A 16,233-nucleotide genomic window follows, 5' to 3' on the forward strand; every position below is an offset into this window, starting at 1 on the left:
TTGAGAGAGCTTAATGAGTAATTGTACGATTTGTTGAGCAAGGGGTTCATTAGACCGAGTGTCTCCCCTTAGGGTGCTTCTGTATTATCTGTGAAGAAGAAAGATAGAACCATGAGAATGTGCATTGATTATCGTCAACTGAACAAGGTTACTATTCGGAACAAGTGCCCTATACCTCGTATTGATGATCTATTTGACTAGCTTCAGGGTGTTTTAGTATTTTGGAAGATTGACTTGCGTTCAAGCTACCACCAGTTGAGAATTAGGGCTGAGGATATTCTAAAAACAGCCTTCTGAACGAGATATGACCACTATGAGTTTTTAGTGATGTCTTTTGGGCTTACTAATGCCCCGACTGCATTTATGACTTTGATGAATGGCATCTTTAGGCCATTCCTTGACTCATTCGTGATTGTGTTTATTGATGATATCTTGGTGTATTCCAAGAGTAGAGGGGAATATGAGAGCCATCTTCATACTATTCTTGGATTGTTAAAGAAGCATAGCTTGTTTGCTAAGTTTTCGAAGTGTGAATTTTGGTTGGAGTCTGTGGAATTCTTGGGCCATGTTATGTCTAAGGATGGGATTAAGATTGACCCACAGAAGATTGAGGTTATGAGGGGTTGGGCGAGGCCCACTACTGTTACTGAGGTTCGTAGTTTAGTGTGTTTGGCCAGCTACTGCCATCGCTTTGTGAAGGGTTTTGCTGCTATTGCTTCATCTTTAACCAGATTGACTTAGAAGGTTATTCCTTTCCAGTGATCAGATGACTGTAAGGAGAGCTTTCAAAAGCTCATGCTTCTTTTGACCTCAGCCTCGATCTTAGTATTACCCGTGAAGGTAAGGTTTTTGCGGTCTATTGTGATGCCTCTCCTATGGGTTTGGGTGCTGTGTATATGCAGGAGGGTAGAGTGATAGCTTATGCTTCCCGTCAATTGAAGATTCATGAGAAGAATTACCCTACTCATGATTTGGAGTCGTTGACCGTGGTCTTCGATTTGAAGATTTGGAGGCATTATTTGTACGGTGTCCATTGTAAGGTTTTCACCGATCACCGGTATTTAGCATGTATTTACCAAGAGACATTTAATTCTAGGCAGCGCCGATGGATAGAGCTCCTAAAGTACTATAACATCTCTATTCTTTAACATCCCGAAAAAGCCAATGTTGTGGTTGATGCCTTGAGTCGTAAATGAGTGAGTATGGGGAGTTTAACTCGTTTGATTGTTTTCGAGCATTCGTTGGCCATGGAGGTTTAGACACTGGCGAACAGGTTTATTCTCCTTGATATTTCAGCCCCAGGCAGGGTTGTGGCTTGTGTAGAGGCGAGGTCATCTTTATTGGACCAGATCAGGACTCATCAGTTTGAGGATGCTCAGTTGAGCAAGATTCCAGCTAGAGTTTTAAGGGGTGAGGCCAAGGAGGCTATGATTGATCCTGAGTGCATTTTGAGGATTAAGGGACGTGTGTGCATTCGTCGTGCTAGAGATTTGATTCAGTTGATCTTATCTGAGGCTCATAGCTCTCACTATTCCATTTATCTGGGGGTGACTAAGATGTACCGTGATTAGAGACATCACTATTGGTGGCGTCGGATGAAGAGGGACATAGTTGATTTTGTGGCTAAGTGTGAGAATTGTCAGCAGGTAAAATATGAGCACCAGCGACCGAGAGGTGTACTTCATAGGATGCCCATTCACGAGTGGAAGAGGATTTCCATGGACTTTGTTGTGGGTCTTCCGAAGACCCTGGGCAAGTTTGACTCTATATGGGTGATAGTTGATCGGTTGACTAAGTCCGCTCACTTTGTTCTGATTCAGTTTTCTTATACCGCGGACAAGTTAGCCAAGTTATACATTCGGGATATTATGAGGTTGCATGGGGTTTCTATTTCTATCGTATCGGATCGGGGGTACTATCTTCACTTTCCGATTCTGAAGGGCTTTTCATTAGGAGTTAGGTACCCGATTGGATCTCAGTACAACTTTTCATCCCCAGACCGATGTCCAGTTGAGCGGACCATTTAGGTGCTCGAGGACATGTTGAGAATGTGTGTTATTGATTTTTGGTGGTCATCGGGATCAACACTTACCATTGTCAGAGTTTGCGTACAATAACAGTTATCATTCGAGTATTGGCATGACGCCTTTTGAGGCTTTATATGGTAGGAGGTGTAGATCTATGGTTGGCTGGTTTGATGGGTTCTAGGTTTGACCTTGGGTTACAGATCTGTTGAGAGAGTTCCTTGATAGAGTGAGCATTATTCAGGCCAAGCTTTTGGTAGTTCAGAGTCGACAAAAGATGTATACGGACCAAAAGTTTCGAGATTTGGAGTTTGCGGTTTGTGACCTAGTTCTATTAAAGGTTTCACCCATGAAGGGTGTTATGAGGTTTGGGAAGAGGGTCAAGTTGAGCCCCAGGTATATTGGACCGTTTGAGATTCCTGACCGCGTGGGCGATGTTGCTTATGAGTTAGCCTTGCCGCCAGGCTTGGCTGGAGTTCATGCGATTTTTCATGTTTCTATACTGAAGAAGCACCACACCGACGGTACTTAAATTGTTCCTTGGGATTCAATATAACTTGATGAGAATTTGACCTATGAGGAGAGGCCTATTGCGATCTTGGATCGATAGGTTCGAAAGTTGAGGTCGAAGGATATTGCTTCTGTGAAGGTGCAATGGAAGCACTGTCCTGTTGAGGAGGCTACTTGGGAGACTAATTCTGACATGCGTAGCTGATATCCCCAGTTGTTCACTAATCGAGTACTTTCCCGTTTCTTTCCCTTTTTCGCTCGAGGTCGAGGGATGGTTTAATTGGTATCTGATATAACGACCCATTTGGTTGTTATAGTCTTTCGGGCACTTTCGCGCCGTTTCGAGCTTGGTTAGCTCACTTTTAACCAAAGAGGACTGTAGACACGCTTCCTGAGGTGTCAAGATTTGATTCAGGCGACCTTTTGTGAAATTTAGGCTTAAAGTGAAAAAGAGTTGACTTAAAGTAAGTTGACTTTTGGGTAGATGTTACATCCCGTATTTTTGAACGTCGGATTATTTGTAAGCTGAGGTGGGGCCCACACGTCAAGATTTTTTTTTTTTTTTTGGGACATGTGACAAATTATATGAATCACATATGTGAAGTTAAACACAACTCAAGAAGGACCTTTGGGCCAAATCAAAGTGGAAGTCCTCCAAACGAATATTTTTAAGAAAACGTTTTCGGGTGACCTGACTTTGGGGGGCAAAAACGGTATTATATGTTTGGAATTTGGAAAAATACCAAGAATTAGAAGTTGTAGATAATTGAATTATCTTTCCAACCATAGGTCGTGGGTTCCCAGGTGACGTCGGTACAAGGAGATATGGACGTTTTAAGGTCGAAAGGTCAGTGGGCTAGGCCCAACTCGGGACCAACCGAGTTGGCCCAAAAAAATGAAAAGAAAAATTTAGGCCCAAGGTGAGAGGGTGGCCGGCCATACCTGGTCCAAGCCCACCAAATTAATTAATTTCCATGTGGCAAATTAATTATAAAGGGATCATTATCCCTTAGATGATTCAAGAAACTTAGAAGGAGAAAGAACAAACAAAACAAGAGCAAAAAAAAGGGCCATTTCGGGTTTGGCCATAGAAAATTCACCCCTCCAAATCTTCCTCCAAAAATTATTTTCTTGTGGTATTCCTACTAATTTAAGGGTCCTTTACAACTTGGTGTAATTGTTTTGGAAGAAGGAGCACTTATTTCTTCAAGTTGACAACTTGTTCAAGTGAAGGAGTTGTAGAAAAAGGTAAGAATCAATTCCTTTTTCTTATGTTATGAAGGTTTGTTTATGTTGTGGTATGTGGAAATGAGTAGAAATTATGGAAATAAGGAAGTTTGCAAAGTGGGTATGTATATATATATGTAGCCATGAGTGTATATATGTTGTATACATATATGAGTTGAATTTTATGTTGTATTCTAGTTGTGGTTATGGTGAAAATTATATTGGGAATGAAAGTTGAATGAATTTTGGTTGAAGTTGGAATGTAGAAGATTATGTCACTTTAGAATGATTTTGTGATATTATGGAAATGAAGTTGTTAAGATGTGAATTATGATTATGGTTGATGAAATTGGAAGATGGAAATATGTTATGAATATGTAGGTTGAAGATTTGAAGTTTTGGGTGAATTATGTTTTGGTGGAAAGTTTGTATATTTTGTATATCTTGTGAATATTTCGTAGAAATGATATGAAATATTTCCAAATTATATTGTGATGATCTAGATTAATGATGAATGTGAAACCATTGAGATTAGTTTGGAAATTGAAGTTGAAATGAAGGTTATGACATTATGTTGGAAAGATAGCTAGTTAAGTTATATTGTGTTTATAGTGATTGTTGTTGTTGTTGATGTTGTTGTTGGGTTGTTGTTGATTGTTTTAGCCGAGTTAAATTCTCGGGGATGCTATATGTATAGGGGAGATGCTGCCCAAATTTCTGTAGGCAATTATGAATAAAGATTGAATACTTAAAGATTGGAAATTGAGAATTGGTAAATGTGACCAATTGCAGATTTTGGGCGAAACGGGAATTGAATTTGGAAAGGCGTAAAGAGCATATAAGGTATGTAAGGCTATCCCGATTCTTCTTTTGGCATGTCCTAGGTGTACTAGGATCGGATTTGAGCCTCGGAAAGTATTCTGCTCATCGGAATCTGCATTTGAAAATACCCTTTTTTCATTCAATTGAATTGAACCCTATAAGTATGCTTTATTGAAAGAATTGTGCAAACTTCCGCAAATTGTCTAGAAAATTTTGGAATGTCCCTAGAACCTCCGTAGGTGACTTTATAAGCTTAAAATACGTAATTTGAGCCCACCGCTTCGTTTGTCCCGAGGTGGGCCCACTATTTCCAATTTTACCCTTTATGTGTCTATGACTTGTCTTCGAGCGTTTCGTTAGAGATACTCTAACTACTCCTTTATCTACTAAATAAAAACTATTTTAAATATTTCATTAAGTCTTATAAATTGTTTTGAATCTTGAAAACGATCTCGGATAGATTATGCCTCCGTAACCCGTTATGACATCTAAATTTACTTACTATGTTTCCATCCGATTTCATTGATTTGATTTGACATTCGATATGCCTCATTGAGTCTCTGGAAATATATATATGGTATTTTTAGTGCATTTAGTTTCTCACTACTCCGTTCGTGGATGCCTCAATGCTTCCCCCACTGAGCCCGGGCCAGGATATGTTGTCAAGCGTAATTCTCTGCATTGTTCGCCGCGTCCCGATGTGAGGGGGCAGGTATACGCGTACATGGGTCTGTGGAGTATGATGTGCCATGTCCGCCTATTCTGATCTGATCTGTTATGGCCATTTTGATATGATATTATATGATACGGGGCCACGCCCCTTTTCTGATTCCTCTGTATTGTGGCACCAGTGTCGGGAGGGTGACCACGTTCTGTCTGCCGAGTCCCGTGGCAGGGATCGGATATGATATGACATATGTTTCTGTACACATTCTGTCTGATTTGGAAATATGCATTTGACACTCTGGATTTTGTACCCATTTTCTGTAATCATTATGATTTGACTTCTGTGATTCCGCTTTACATATTCAGTACATATTTCGTACTGACCCCCTTTCTTCGGGGGCTGCGTTTTCATGCCGCGCAGGTACAGACGACAGGTTTGCTGATCCGCACGTTTAGGATCCCATTTCTGCTATTTTGGGGCGCTCTCTTCTACAGAGCCCATCTTTTGGTACAGTCTGTCACTGCTATCTGGATATGTACTTTGTTCAGGGTATGACGGGGCCCTGTCCCGTCTTATGATTATGATATGTTCTGTAGAGGTCTGTGGATACATCTGTGTGGGTTCTGTACATATGTTTGGGATGTTTTGTTTTATGATAGCCTTATCGGCTTCTGTGTGCCAAGTCTGCTCTTCGGCTAAATTCTGTAGCATCCACTAATGTTATTATTATATTATTATTCTGATAATATTCTAATTTGGGTATCGGGTACGTATAGGTGCCCAGATAGGGCACTGGTCGCGGCCCACGGGGTTGGGTCGTGACAGTAGACAAACCTCTTTCGAAATCCATCAATTCCGAGAGGTCCGATTGGTTGTTTAGAACTTGTGTGTATATCTGGTTTGGTCCCCAATGCACTCGGATGCATTTTGGGACTTGGGTTGGGAAGTTGAAATTGAGGTATCAGGGGTTGACTCAGTCAACGAGACCTCCGTTGGGAATTCCGAGGCCACGAGCGCGTTGGTAGCGTGTTTTTATGTGTGTCTGTGTATGTGGTTTGTAAGCAGATGGCCTCCGGAATTAGTCAAAAATTCTAGTTGAAGTGAGAAACTTGAGAAAGTTTCTAATGTCTGGTGCCCGCTTTGGCGTCACCCCAGCACCGCAGTAGCGGTACGTTTGAAGCGGTCACCCTGCTGCTGAAGCGATCTTTGCCAATTGGGCATTACCGCTGTAGCGATTATACGACCGCTGGAACGACACCGCTGGAGTGGTAGTAGTGCTGCAGAAGCGGGTGACGGGCAGTTAATTCATTAAATAAAGTGTTAAAAGCCCTTAGTCTATCATTTAATACCATTCCGAGAATTGAGCTCTTGAGAACTATTCTAGTGGATTCTTGGAGGATCTTGGTGGTAAGTCCTCCTAACCTTCTTGCTAATTCATTATTCCTAATCATCTTATAACCCCTTTTTCCTTTTTAGTTCATTAGTAATGGAAGATTAAAAGTGGGTTTGATGGATTTTCTATCTAGGCTTTTAATGATGAAATTGATTGGGTTTATGCTAGATTATGATGTATATAAGTTTGTTAATCATATATCTTCCATTATTAGTATTGAATTCTTGAATCTAAGAGTTAGGGTTTATACCCAAAATTGGGGGTTTTGCTTGAATTTCCAAATTGGGTGAATCCTTGAATTAATTTAGCAATTAGTTGATGTGTTTTGATCACCTAGTGTTGAATTGAATATTTTACCCCCGAATTTCCCGTTTTGACTGTGTGGGTCCCGTTTTCCTAAATTCTAGGGTTGAGTTTTGGCCTAATTTGAATGGTAGCAATATAGGTGTCGATCTTTATGATTTCTAATCTAGATTTCAAATATGCCTAGACTTTCTTGATCTTAAGGCTTAGCGGAAGGGCAAGGCTAAGGAGTGATTGTTGGTGTATTGCTGCTCGGCCATCCAGGTAGGTTATGGCATACCCTTGGTGAGACTTCATCTAGCGGAGCATATATTTAGATCATATTTTTAGAGACAACATGTAAACCTTCATTGTCTTAGGTTGGGCCCTGTTGTGTGATTAGGGCTAGCCATCCCGTTGTGTCGTGATTTGATTGTTCTATTATTATTGGCTTGATGCCACATGATAATAGTAGATATTGGGGACTGTTGTTACATCTTGATTGTGATATTGTATTACTTTACTTGTTGATGTTGATACGAGGATAGTGTTCTATATGGCTTGTGTAGTATTCCATGATATTATTGGCGTGCTTGTGTTTGATACTTGTGATATTGATCAATTATTGATGTTGACACATACATTGCACGCATTCTTATCCTTCATGATATACTGTTGATACATTGTTGATACTTGATGAAATATTATGATGAGCTGGACTCGATTTGGATGAGAGTGATGTGAGAGTCCGATATCCGATGTTTGTCTCGGAATCGTAGATTGAGTGAGTCCATGGATCCTGTGGGTCCCTCGGGGTGGTGCTGATGAAAATTCTCTGTGGGCAAAGATCCCGAGTCTCGTCCGTCTATTGGGCAGAGATCCGGGACATGTAGCACTTAGACTTCGCAAGTCACCATGGGTTGTGCTACCGAGACGTTGATACTTTCGTCCGGAGTACGTGTGTACACAACATTGCATTTGCATTCATACAGTATTGCATTGCATTGCATTATGGCTTATATTATGATGATCTGGTGATTTACTTGTGTTATTTGGATTCAGATTGGATATATTGAGACTTGGCACCTTTGGATTTAGATGCTAAAACCTAGGTGATGACGTGTACCTGATTCTGGCTTGTGTTTGACTTATACTTTTCGATTTATCTACTTATCTTACTTTATTGTCTGGATTATGTTAGCTAAACTCAGTCGGTGTATGATACCTACCAGTACTGTGGTTTTGTACTGACCTACACTTGCTGCATTCTTTTATGAATGCAGAATTTCAGGTTCGATCTACTTCTGTTTCTTGTGGCTGATAGTCACTCCGAGATTGACTTAGAATCTACAAGGTCAGTCCGAGACGTCAGCTGCCTTGAAGATTCTTCTTTATTTATTTCTTATTTTCTATTCCGAGACATATTTATGTCTTATTTTCTATTTCGAGACATACTCAGACTTGATGTAGTACTGATATTCCAGACTTGTACATTCTAGTTAGATGCTCTTGTATGGATTAAACCAGAACCTGGGTCTATTTCCTTCTATATTATTATCGTAAGACTTATGTGATTTATTTTCTTCCGCTTAATTGATTTATTATTTATGCCTTTATTATCGTTTGGTTAAGCGTTAACTTACCGAGGTGGGAAAGGTAAGTGCCCGCACGGCTTAGCCAAATTGGGTCGTGACAAGTCCTTTGTCTGCTTCTACCTCTTGAATCAGTAGAAAATAACTTTCTTTTATTTTGAGGGGGAGTTTGATAATCCTTGTCATAGGTTTTCCTTGACCTTGCTTTCACAAACACTCTTCTTGTTGGAGATTCCTTTTTCCTCGTAGACTGGTTGTTTCTTAGAGATATGCTAATTGTTATTTCCTTTATCATTAGGATCATGAGTCACATATTGTTCTTCATCTCCAGGGTCATGTACTAGATTTTGCACTTCATCAGATTCATCATGTAATTCTGTCAAGAGTTTAGTATCTTTATGAATTTTGAGAAATGATGGTAGACTGGAGGAACTAGTTTGAATAGGAGAGGTGATTTTGCCTTCTTCAATGTCCTCTTCCTCTTTCCTATCCATTGTCTGATCCACTAGATATTCATTAACCATCTGAACCTCATTGGTGTTGCTAACATAAGTTTCATCCTCCTGAGATTCAACTTGTTGTTCTTCTTTTTCTTTATCCTTCTGATCTCCATGACGTGGTGACTCCATTTGATCCTTCTTAGTTTGATCATTGGTTTCACTTGTCACCTGGTTCTCAATCTCTAGTTGCACCTTCCCTTGGACATTCTCTTAAGATACATATGTCCTTAGGAAGATTGATAGTGTTCTTTGATTTCCTATTCCTCCTACCAGCTTCAAATAATGCCATAGTCTTAAATAGGATCTTATTTTTCCTTTTTGGCATCTTTTTATGGTTTTTCCTGTTTTTCTTTTTTTTGTCTATCCCAGAGATTCTTTGAACCTTCTCATCATTATCGATTTGAGCTTTTTGATTTTCATTTTCAGCACCAGTCTATTCCAAATGCTCTTTTTATCCTTCATTCTTATCAATATCCTTTTGATTCCCATCATTCTATTTCTCAGCAATTGAATCCACCCTTGTGACAGACTGGTTCTTCTGATTTTCCACCTCCACTTGCTTCTGAGTCATGGCAGTTCCGGAAGCCCCCTTTGTATTCTGATTGTTGTTAATCTTTTCAGTGTCTAGTCCATAGTAAGACATAACTTTCTTGTTCTTTTTCCTTTCCAATACTCTACAGTCCTCAGTATTATGACCAATTTTTTTTTGCAATGCTTACAATATTTAGGCAAACCTTCATATTCCAATTTTTGAGTAAAACCTCTTAAAGGAAAACTTTCAGATTCAAGACCCACCCATATCTCATCTGGCAAAGGTTTTAGTAAGTTTACCTCTACTCTAATTTTTTCCAAGCTTGGTCTTGTACGACCAATAGTAGCATTATCAGGAGCTAAAGGTGTTCCAACAGAGCACATAAGTTATTTTAAATAATGCCAGCTATGCATATGATATGGCAAACCTGGTAATAGGACGCATGTCAGAGCAATTGGAAAAACTTCCTCAGGCTTAAAGTCCGGTGACCATTTGTTGAGCTATAACTTCACTCCATCAAACTCAATCACTCTTCTAACCAGAATCTTCATTGTTCTTAAGTATCTATGAATACATTTAAGTTGTCCTAGACTCCAATTTTGAGTTCGCCCTTCAGAGCAATCATCTCCTTGAATTTTGACCTAAGTTTATCAATTTGAGGACAAGGTTTCAGAAATTTGCCCACTAAAGTGTAACGACAATCCTTTTCCATAACACCATAGTTTGCATCCAAATCAAAGATGGAGGCTAGTACTCCATTGTGAGTTGAGGGTCGAACAAAAACTTGATTTTTTCCTTTGCGATTTGGTATTGTGGAAGTATTCATAGGAGCTGCAATTGAGCTAGCATAAGATGATTTTTCTTGAATTCATCCAATAGGTGGAGTCGTCCCCACCATGGGAAGAGCCTCCTTGACTTGACGTGCCGGAAGAAGGCCTCCCGATGGCTCCGTGAAGGAGGTGCGTGCTGCAGACGCGCTAATATAGCCGTTATAGAGTCGTTATTTGTTCGTTGTGTGACAGGAGAGAGAAGAGAGAATAAATAAAGGTGATTCAAAGAATGCGTCAACTGAAGATTTAAGAGCTTTAAGTACTGCAAACTGAAGATATATTATTTAGTCAAAATAGGCTATATATTATTAACGAGTAAAAGATGTTCCTATTGGAAGTAGGATTCAAATGGTGGGAGTAATATAAGAGAGTTCAAGCTGGAGTTGGTTACACGAAAAGGCATAGCAGATCCCAACTTGACATAATCTTTTCTCATTGTCATCAAAATCAAAGTGGACTTGACATAATTTATAGACCTATTAAATATGTACAATGATAAAGTAAAGATCCAATTTATACTATCAATGGATGTTAATCTGAGATACATGGTAAGTATCATTTTTACCAAAACTTAATACTTATTTTTTGGGCTAAATCACCCTAAAAACGCTGAGATATTATCCGTTTTTGAGTAAAGCCCGCACAGTTTTTTTCAAAAGGTCTCTTACAATTAAGATTACATCTTATATTTAGCTTCTCAGTCTTTTCAGCTATCAATGTCATACTTTGTTCGCACACCCACCAATCTCCTCGTCGAAGTAAATTTCACGTGGCTCATCACCACAATCAACGGGTCTTCCCCCTTGAACTAAGTTCTATATGTCTCCTTATCACAATCCACTGGTCAATTTACTGTATGTCACACATATGGTTTGAGTATTTTAAGGCAATCAAAGCCCGCAACTAGCTTCTTTTATATGTGTGTCTCTAAGCTCATAAGGGGAAGTAAACTGAGCCCCACGCCATCATCAACCTTCGTCATACTTGTCCGACTGAACCTGGATCCTGATACTAATGCTTAGGATAAATCAACTCTAATATGATGTGATATTGTCCTCTTTAGACCAAGCCCACACAGTTTTCTTACAAAGGCCTCACACCATTAAGAGATCATATACGTTATATGTAACTTTTCAATCTTTTCAGCTATCAATGTGAGACTTTATTCGCACACTAACATTATTAAATAGGTAATATATGATATTTTTTGCACCGTCAATGCATCCTTAAACCTTATTTTGAATCCAATCAATATTAGGGTTTGCTCTTAATTTCCTGCCTTATATGGATTCTACCATAATTATGTTTTATTTCAAAAGGGGTTTCTTGATTAAAAAGATTTCCTTGGTGGAAAAGATCTCTTCTAAATTTGAATAATCCTTTTTCTTGGAGGAGAAGTTTGGAACCTCTATAAATAGGAGATCCTTTCTCTCATAAATAACACAGTAACATCCACAATGCATGTAATCATTAAAAAGAGTCTTGTTTAGGGGAGATTATTCTCTCAACAGGTTTTACGGCTTTTTCAATATGTAGGTCACTTGGTCAAACCATATTATATTATTATTTTTTTAGTATCTTTTCTTTGTCGTCTGATTTATCGTTGTTCAAAGTTTGCAATTGTTAGCTTCCGCATGATACCATGATTATTTCGATCCCATCAATCAGAATCCGTGCATGCTTTAAATTAGCACTCAGTATTAAAGGCCAAAACATGTGGCCTCTTGCTATTTTTTAAATACAGTAAACTAGAAGCATTTTGACGTAAGGCTGTCAAGTGGGCCGGGCCGGGCCATTTAAATGTGGGCCACAAGAGGCTGGGTCGGGGCCGGGCTGGGCCGTAAGTTAAGGGGCCGGGCTTGGAGAGGGAAAAGGGTGTCCGGCCCAGCCCTACCCGGATAGGGGCTACACCTCGGGCTAACCGGGCCGGGCCGGGCCTTTTTTTTTTTTTTTTTAAAGTTCTAATACAAAAATTGACATTTAGATTTACTACTAATAATAAAATTAACATTTACAAATAATGATAAAATTGCTAAATTGAAAAAAAAAAGTTTAGTCGTCGTCAAATTCAAAAAGCTAGCCGTTGTAAATTTAAAAAACTAGTTGTTGCTAATTTTATTTGAACCCCTAAATTTATGAATAACTGCACTTTGGTCATATTTTCAAACTATAAATACCCTTCCATTCTTCTTCATTTTCACACAATTCTTCCACAATTCTCTCTTTATCTAAATTTGCTATTCAGCTAGTGTACATTACTTCACCTCCACCTTCTCCTCGAGTTCGAAGATCAACTTCAAGTGCGGTGTGGATGCATTTTGAGCGACTAAGTGAGGAACATGTTAAATGTCAACATTGTGGTGACATATATCTGCACAAGTCCGGAGCGTCGGGTATTAACCTATTAAGGGGGGTGGGGGTGGAGGGGGGGTATCGGTGTGTTGCGTAGACACTTGTGAAAAGGCACGAAATTGAACTTTGAAGTTTATCTCTTCTTTAAATTTGTCCATCGATGTTAGCCGTTTAATTTGTATGTTTTGAACTTTTGATTTGTAATATTTTGCTGTTCAAGTTTGTATGTTTTGAATTTGCAATGTTATCAATTTAAGTTTTAAGTTTTAAGTTTTATTTTAAATTATTTATGTAGATGTTTATATGTCTATTTGACTGGACACGAAGTTTAAGAAAGAAGAGAAGACTTTCAAACTTGTGGTATTCAATGAGTCACATATATTTTGTGTGGCTATAAATCATTGCATAAAGGTAAATTGTTTCCAAATATAGAAAATGGTCATTCTTTTTATCACACACTAATAAAGAAATAGGTTCACGTAAATTGAAACGGAGGGAGTATTATATTTGATGTAATCTACGTATTCACAGTATATATGACATGCTAATGAAATTTTACTTTTATATAAAACTATCACAATCTAATATATACTATATACTGAAAATGTATCAAAGATATATTTGTTGAGAAAGCAAGATTGTCTAGCTTTAAAATACAATTTTAAAGAAAACTAAAGTGCTCCGTAAAAAGAGATTCCTAATTTATTGGGATACAATGTTTTTAAAATACTTATTATTAGTAATAAATGTAGTACTTATCTCTCTTTTTTATTTTTTTATTTTTGAAGTGGGCTAGGCCGGGCCGGTGCCACGGTAGGCCGTCACCAGGGCTACTGGTGGGCCGGGCTGGTGGGCTGTCCACCTTGTCCGGCCCAGCCCCCTAATAAATCCCACCTAGCCCAGCCCCTTACACCTCTTAGTGGATCTGGGTCGAGCCGATGGTGGGCCGAGTTTACCGGGCCGGGTTTGGGTTGGCCCGGCTCACTTGACCGACTTATTTTGACGTTGATGCAATCTAAGAGAAGTTTGGCTCGATACCAAAGGCAATTTAAACTTTCCTTTTTTGCGGTAGAGTACTAAAATTAAGGAGACTAAGAAAACAACAAACAATGTCTTCATATAAAGGACAAAGAACTATATAGGAGTATTATTTTAGTGTGGTGGGATCGTCTAGGTTCATGATATTGAAATACTTCAATTAAATTTTATAGAAACGTGGAAGGGCGAAAATAAGTTAGAAGTATATGGAAGCAATTGTTAATAACCATATGATTTTTTCCTTTTTAAATTAAAAAGAACTACGAAATATATACCAATTTACACAAATCATGTAATTTAAACTATCATGTGATCTCCATAGAAATGATTTAAGCAATGATCCCTTTTACACCACTATAGATTATTGGTCACAAATAGATTCTTTCTTTTTTTCTGATTACTAGATTGCAGATTTACAATCGAGTTAAGCGAGACAAACACAAGAAATACGGTGAATGAAAGGTTTTGTAATTGTTATTCATAAAAAATATTTCTATTGATTACAAGTTGAAAATTGAAACTAGCAAATAGTAGACAATTTTCTTGCTGCACATGGAGTTAGCCCGTGCATGAATTGCTCATAAAGTCACTTAATTAAATTATTTAGTTCAACCAGAGCATTTTCCACATCTATATAAAGCCTCTTGCTGTTCAAGAATAATCATCAGCAAACAACTCATTTCATCAATTTTGTCTTAACCCTACTCCACAACTCAATTTCTTCACATACATCCCTAGAAGAAAATGGCAGATTTTGCAACAAAATTGATGTGCTTGTTCCTCATTCTTGGCCTTGCTTCCCCTAGCCTGGCCACTGAATACGTGATTGGCGGCCCAGCTGGTTGGGACCTAAACGTTGATCTTAGTTTGTGGCTTAACGGAAAGACCTTTAAGGTTGGCGACGTTCTTGGTGAGTTTCCTATTCTCATAAATAAGATAGAATTAAAGTATTTTGATTCATCCAATTTGTAGTAGTATTACTAGCCAGCTTTTCTAATATGATTTTTTTTTTTTTTTTACAGTTTTCAACTACGACCCAAAACTCCACAACTTGGTTCGAGTAGACCTCGTGGGTTTTACTACTTGCCTTCCACTCAATATATTGAGCATTGATACCAGCGGGAATACCATTATCACTCTTGACAAACCTGGAGTTTTCTACTACATTTCTTCTCTTTTCACCGATTGCCTTAGCGGTCTCAAGATCAAAATTAATGTACTTTGAGAAACAAGCTTCGAAGCTGAATGTGTTATGATCATTAGGATTTATGAATAATGTTTGTAACATTCATCGTTACGGACCATGCATGTGTTAAGAATAAACTGCTTTTAATGCAGGCTAGTCTCGTTTGGAAAATAATTATGTCTCTCAATGAGAGGATTGGTATATCAGTGCCTTATTGTTGTTTTGTAAGTCCTTTAATGAAGAGTTTCTTTTTTCTGCATTTTCAGTTTTAGCTACTTTGAATTATTGTCTTTTTTTTTTTTTTTTTTTTTTTTGTTAAAAAAGAAGGAGAAATGATCAAAATATCAAACGCTTCATTCTTCCTGCAAATGTGCAACGTGTAGTGCGTAGTACTCTTGCTTCCATTGAGAAGTTCATCGCTCAGAAATACGCACAAATAATTTCAATAGAACTACAGAAAATTAACTTATGTACCGGATTTGATTGGCATTGGAAAAAGATATTCTTAATGTGGAGTTTATTTAATTGACTATATTTTTGAACCTTGACTTACATAAAATATGAGAACATAAATAAAGAAAAAGTTTTGATCTTTGACAACAAAAAAAATATGAGCAATGACCTGCCGATTTTATCAAACAAATCAACTAGCTACGATAGAACGAGTTTTGCTCTTGGGTTGTTAATGCACAACACAAATTATGGATGTATATTTGAAATCTTTTGGATATCTTGTAGTACTTGTTTCCTCAATGGATTTACGTAATAGCAGTCATATTAGTTCGATCCCAACAAGTGATATCAGCGCCAATGGTTCAACAAGATTGAAAATAGGTTAAACGTAGATTCAGATCAAGTTGCAGCATATTGATGATAATGATGATTTTTTATCCAATAAGTAAATAAAAAGTCTGAAGCGCTACATGTGAGACGAAATTTCAACCATATTTTTAACATTATCTGCTGCCGCATCTTTGAAAATAAAAGCAAAATATTTTAAAACATTTTTAACCCATAATATTTTTAACCATAGCAAGCAGCAGTGATGAAAATTATGTGAAGAAGACGGATCAAGTTTTGTCAACAAAATCTAGGCCAAAAGGGGAGATTTGTTAGGGGTTTTGCGATGATTTTCTTACCAAATTTGAGTTTTACTTTTCCTTTAAAGGAAAGTCAAAATATTAACATAATTGCTGTTACTTTTCATGAAAGAAAAATATAATTCTCTTTCATATTTGGCTAATCATAGTCTTGGAGAAAAAGTTTTGTACATCTATA

At 38.0% G+C, this 16,233-nt stretch overlaps 1 protein-coding gene across 1 annotated transcript; it reads left to right on the plus strand.

The window, feature by feature from the left end:
• The first annotated feature begins 14,418 nt into the window (after positions 1 to 14,418).
• Positions 14,419 to 15,220, plus strand: LOC132602497 (basic blue protein-like). The gene is made up of 2 exons (XM_060315334.1): positions 14,419 to 14,679; positions 14,792 to 15,220. Exons 1-2 carry the CDS (start codon positions 14,514 to 14,516, stop codon positions 14,992 to 14,994), a joined length of 369 nt encoding a protein of 122 aa, XP_060171317.1. The 5' UTR covers positions 14,419 to 14,513; the 3' UTR covers positions 14,995 to 15,220.
• Positions 15,221 to 16,233: the final 1,013 nt, after the last annotated feature.

This window comes from Lycium barbarum, chromosome 7 (genome assembly GCF_019175385.1).
Source record: "Lycium barbarum isolate Lr01 chromosome 7, ASM1917538v2, whole genome shotgun sequence".
Taxonomy (NCBI): domain Eukaryota; kingdom Viridiplantae; phylum Streptophyta; class Magnoliopsida; order Solanales; family Solanaceae; genus Lycium; species Lycium barbarum.

What these genes read in the sequence shown, in the direction of transcription:
- LOC132602497 (XM_060315334.1), top strand. Translation starts at nt 14,514, where the DNA reads ATGGCAGATTTTGCAACAAAATTGATGTGCTTGTTCCTCATTCTTGGC. An exon ending in TAAGGTTGGCGACGTTCTTG is followed by an intron (nt 14,680 to 14,791) that starts GTGAGTTTCCTA and finishes TTTTTTTTACAG; the next exon opens with TTTTCAACTACGACCCAAAA.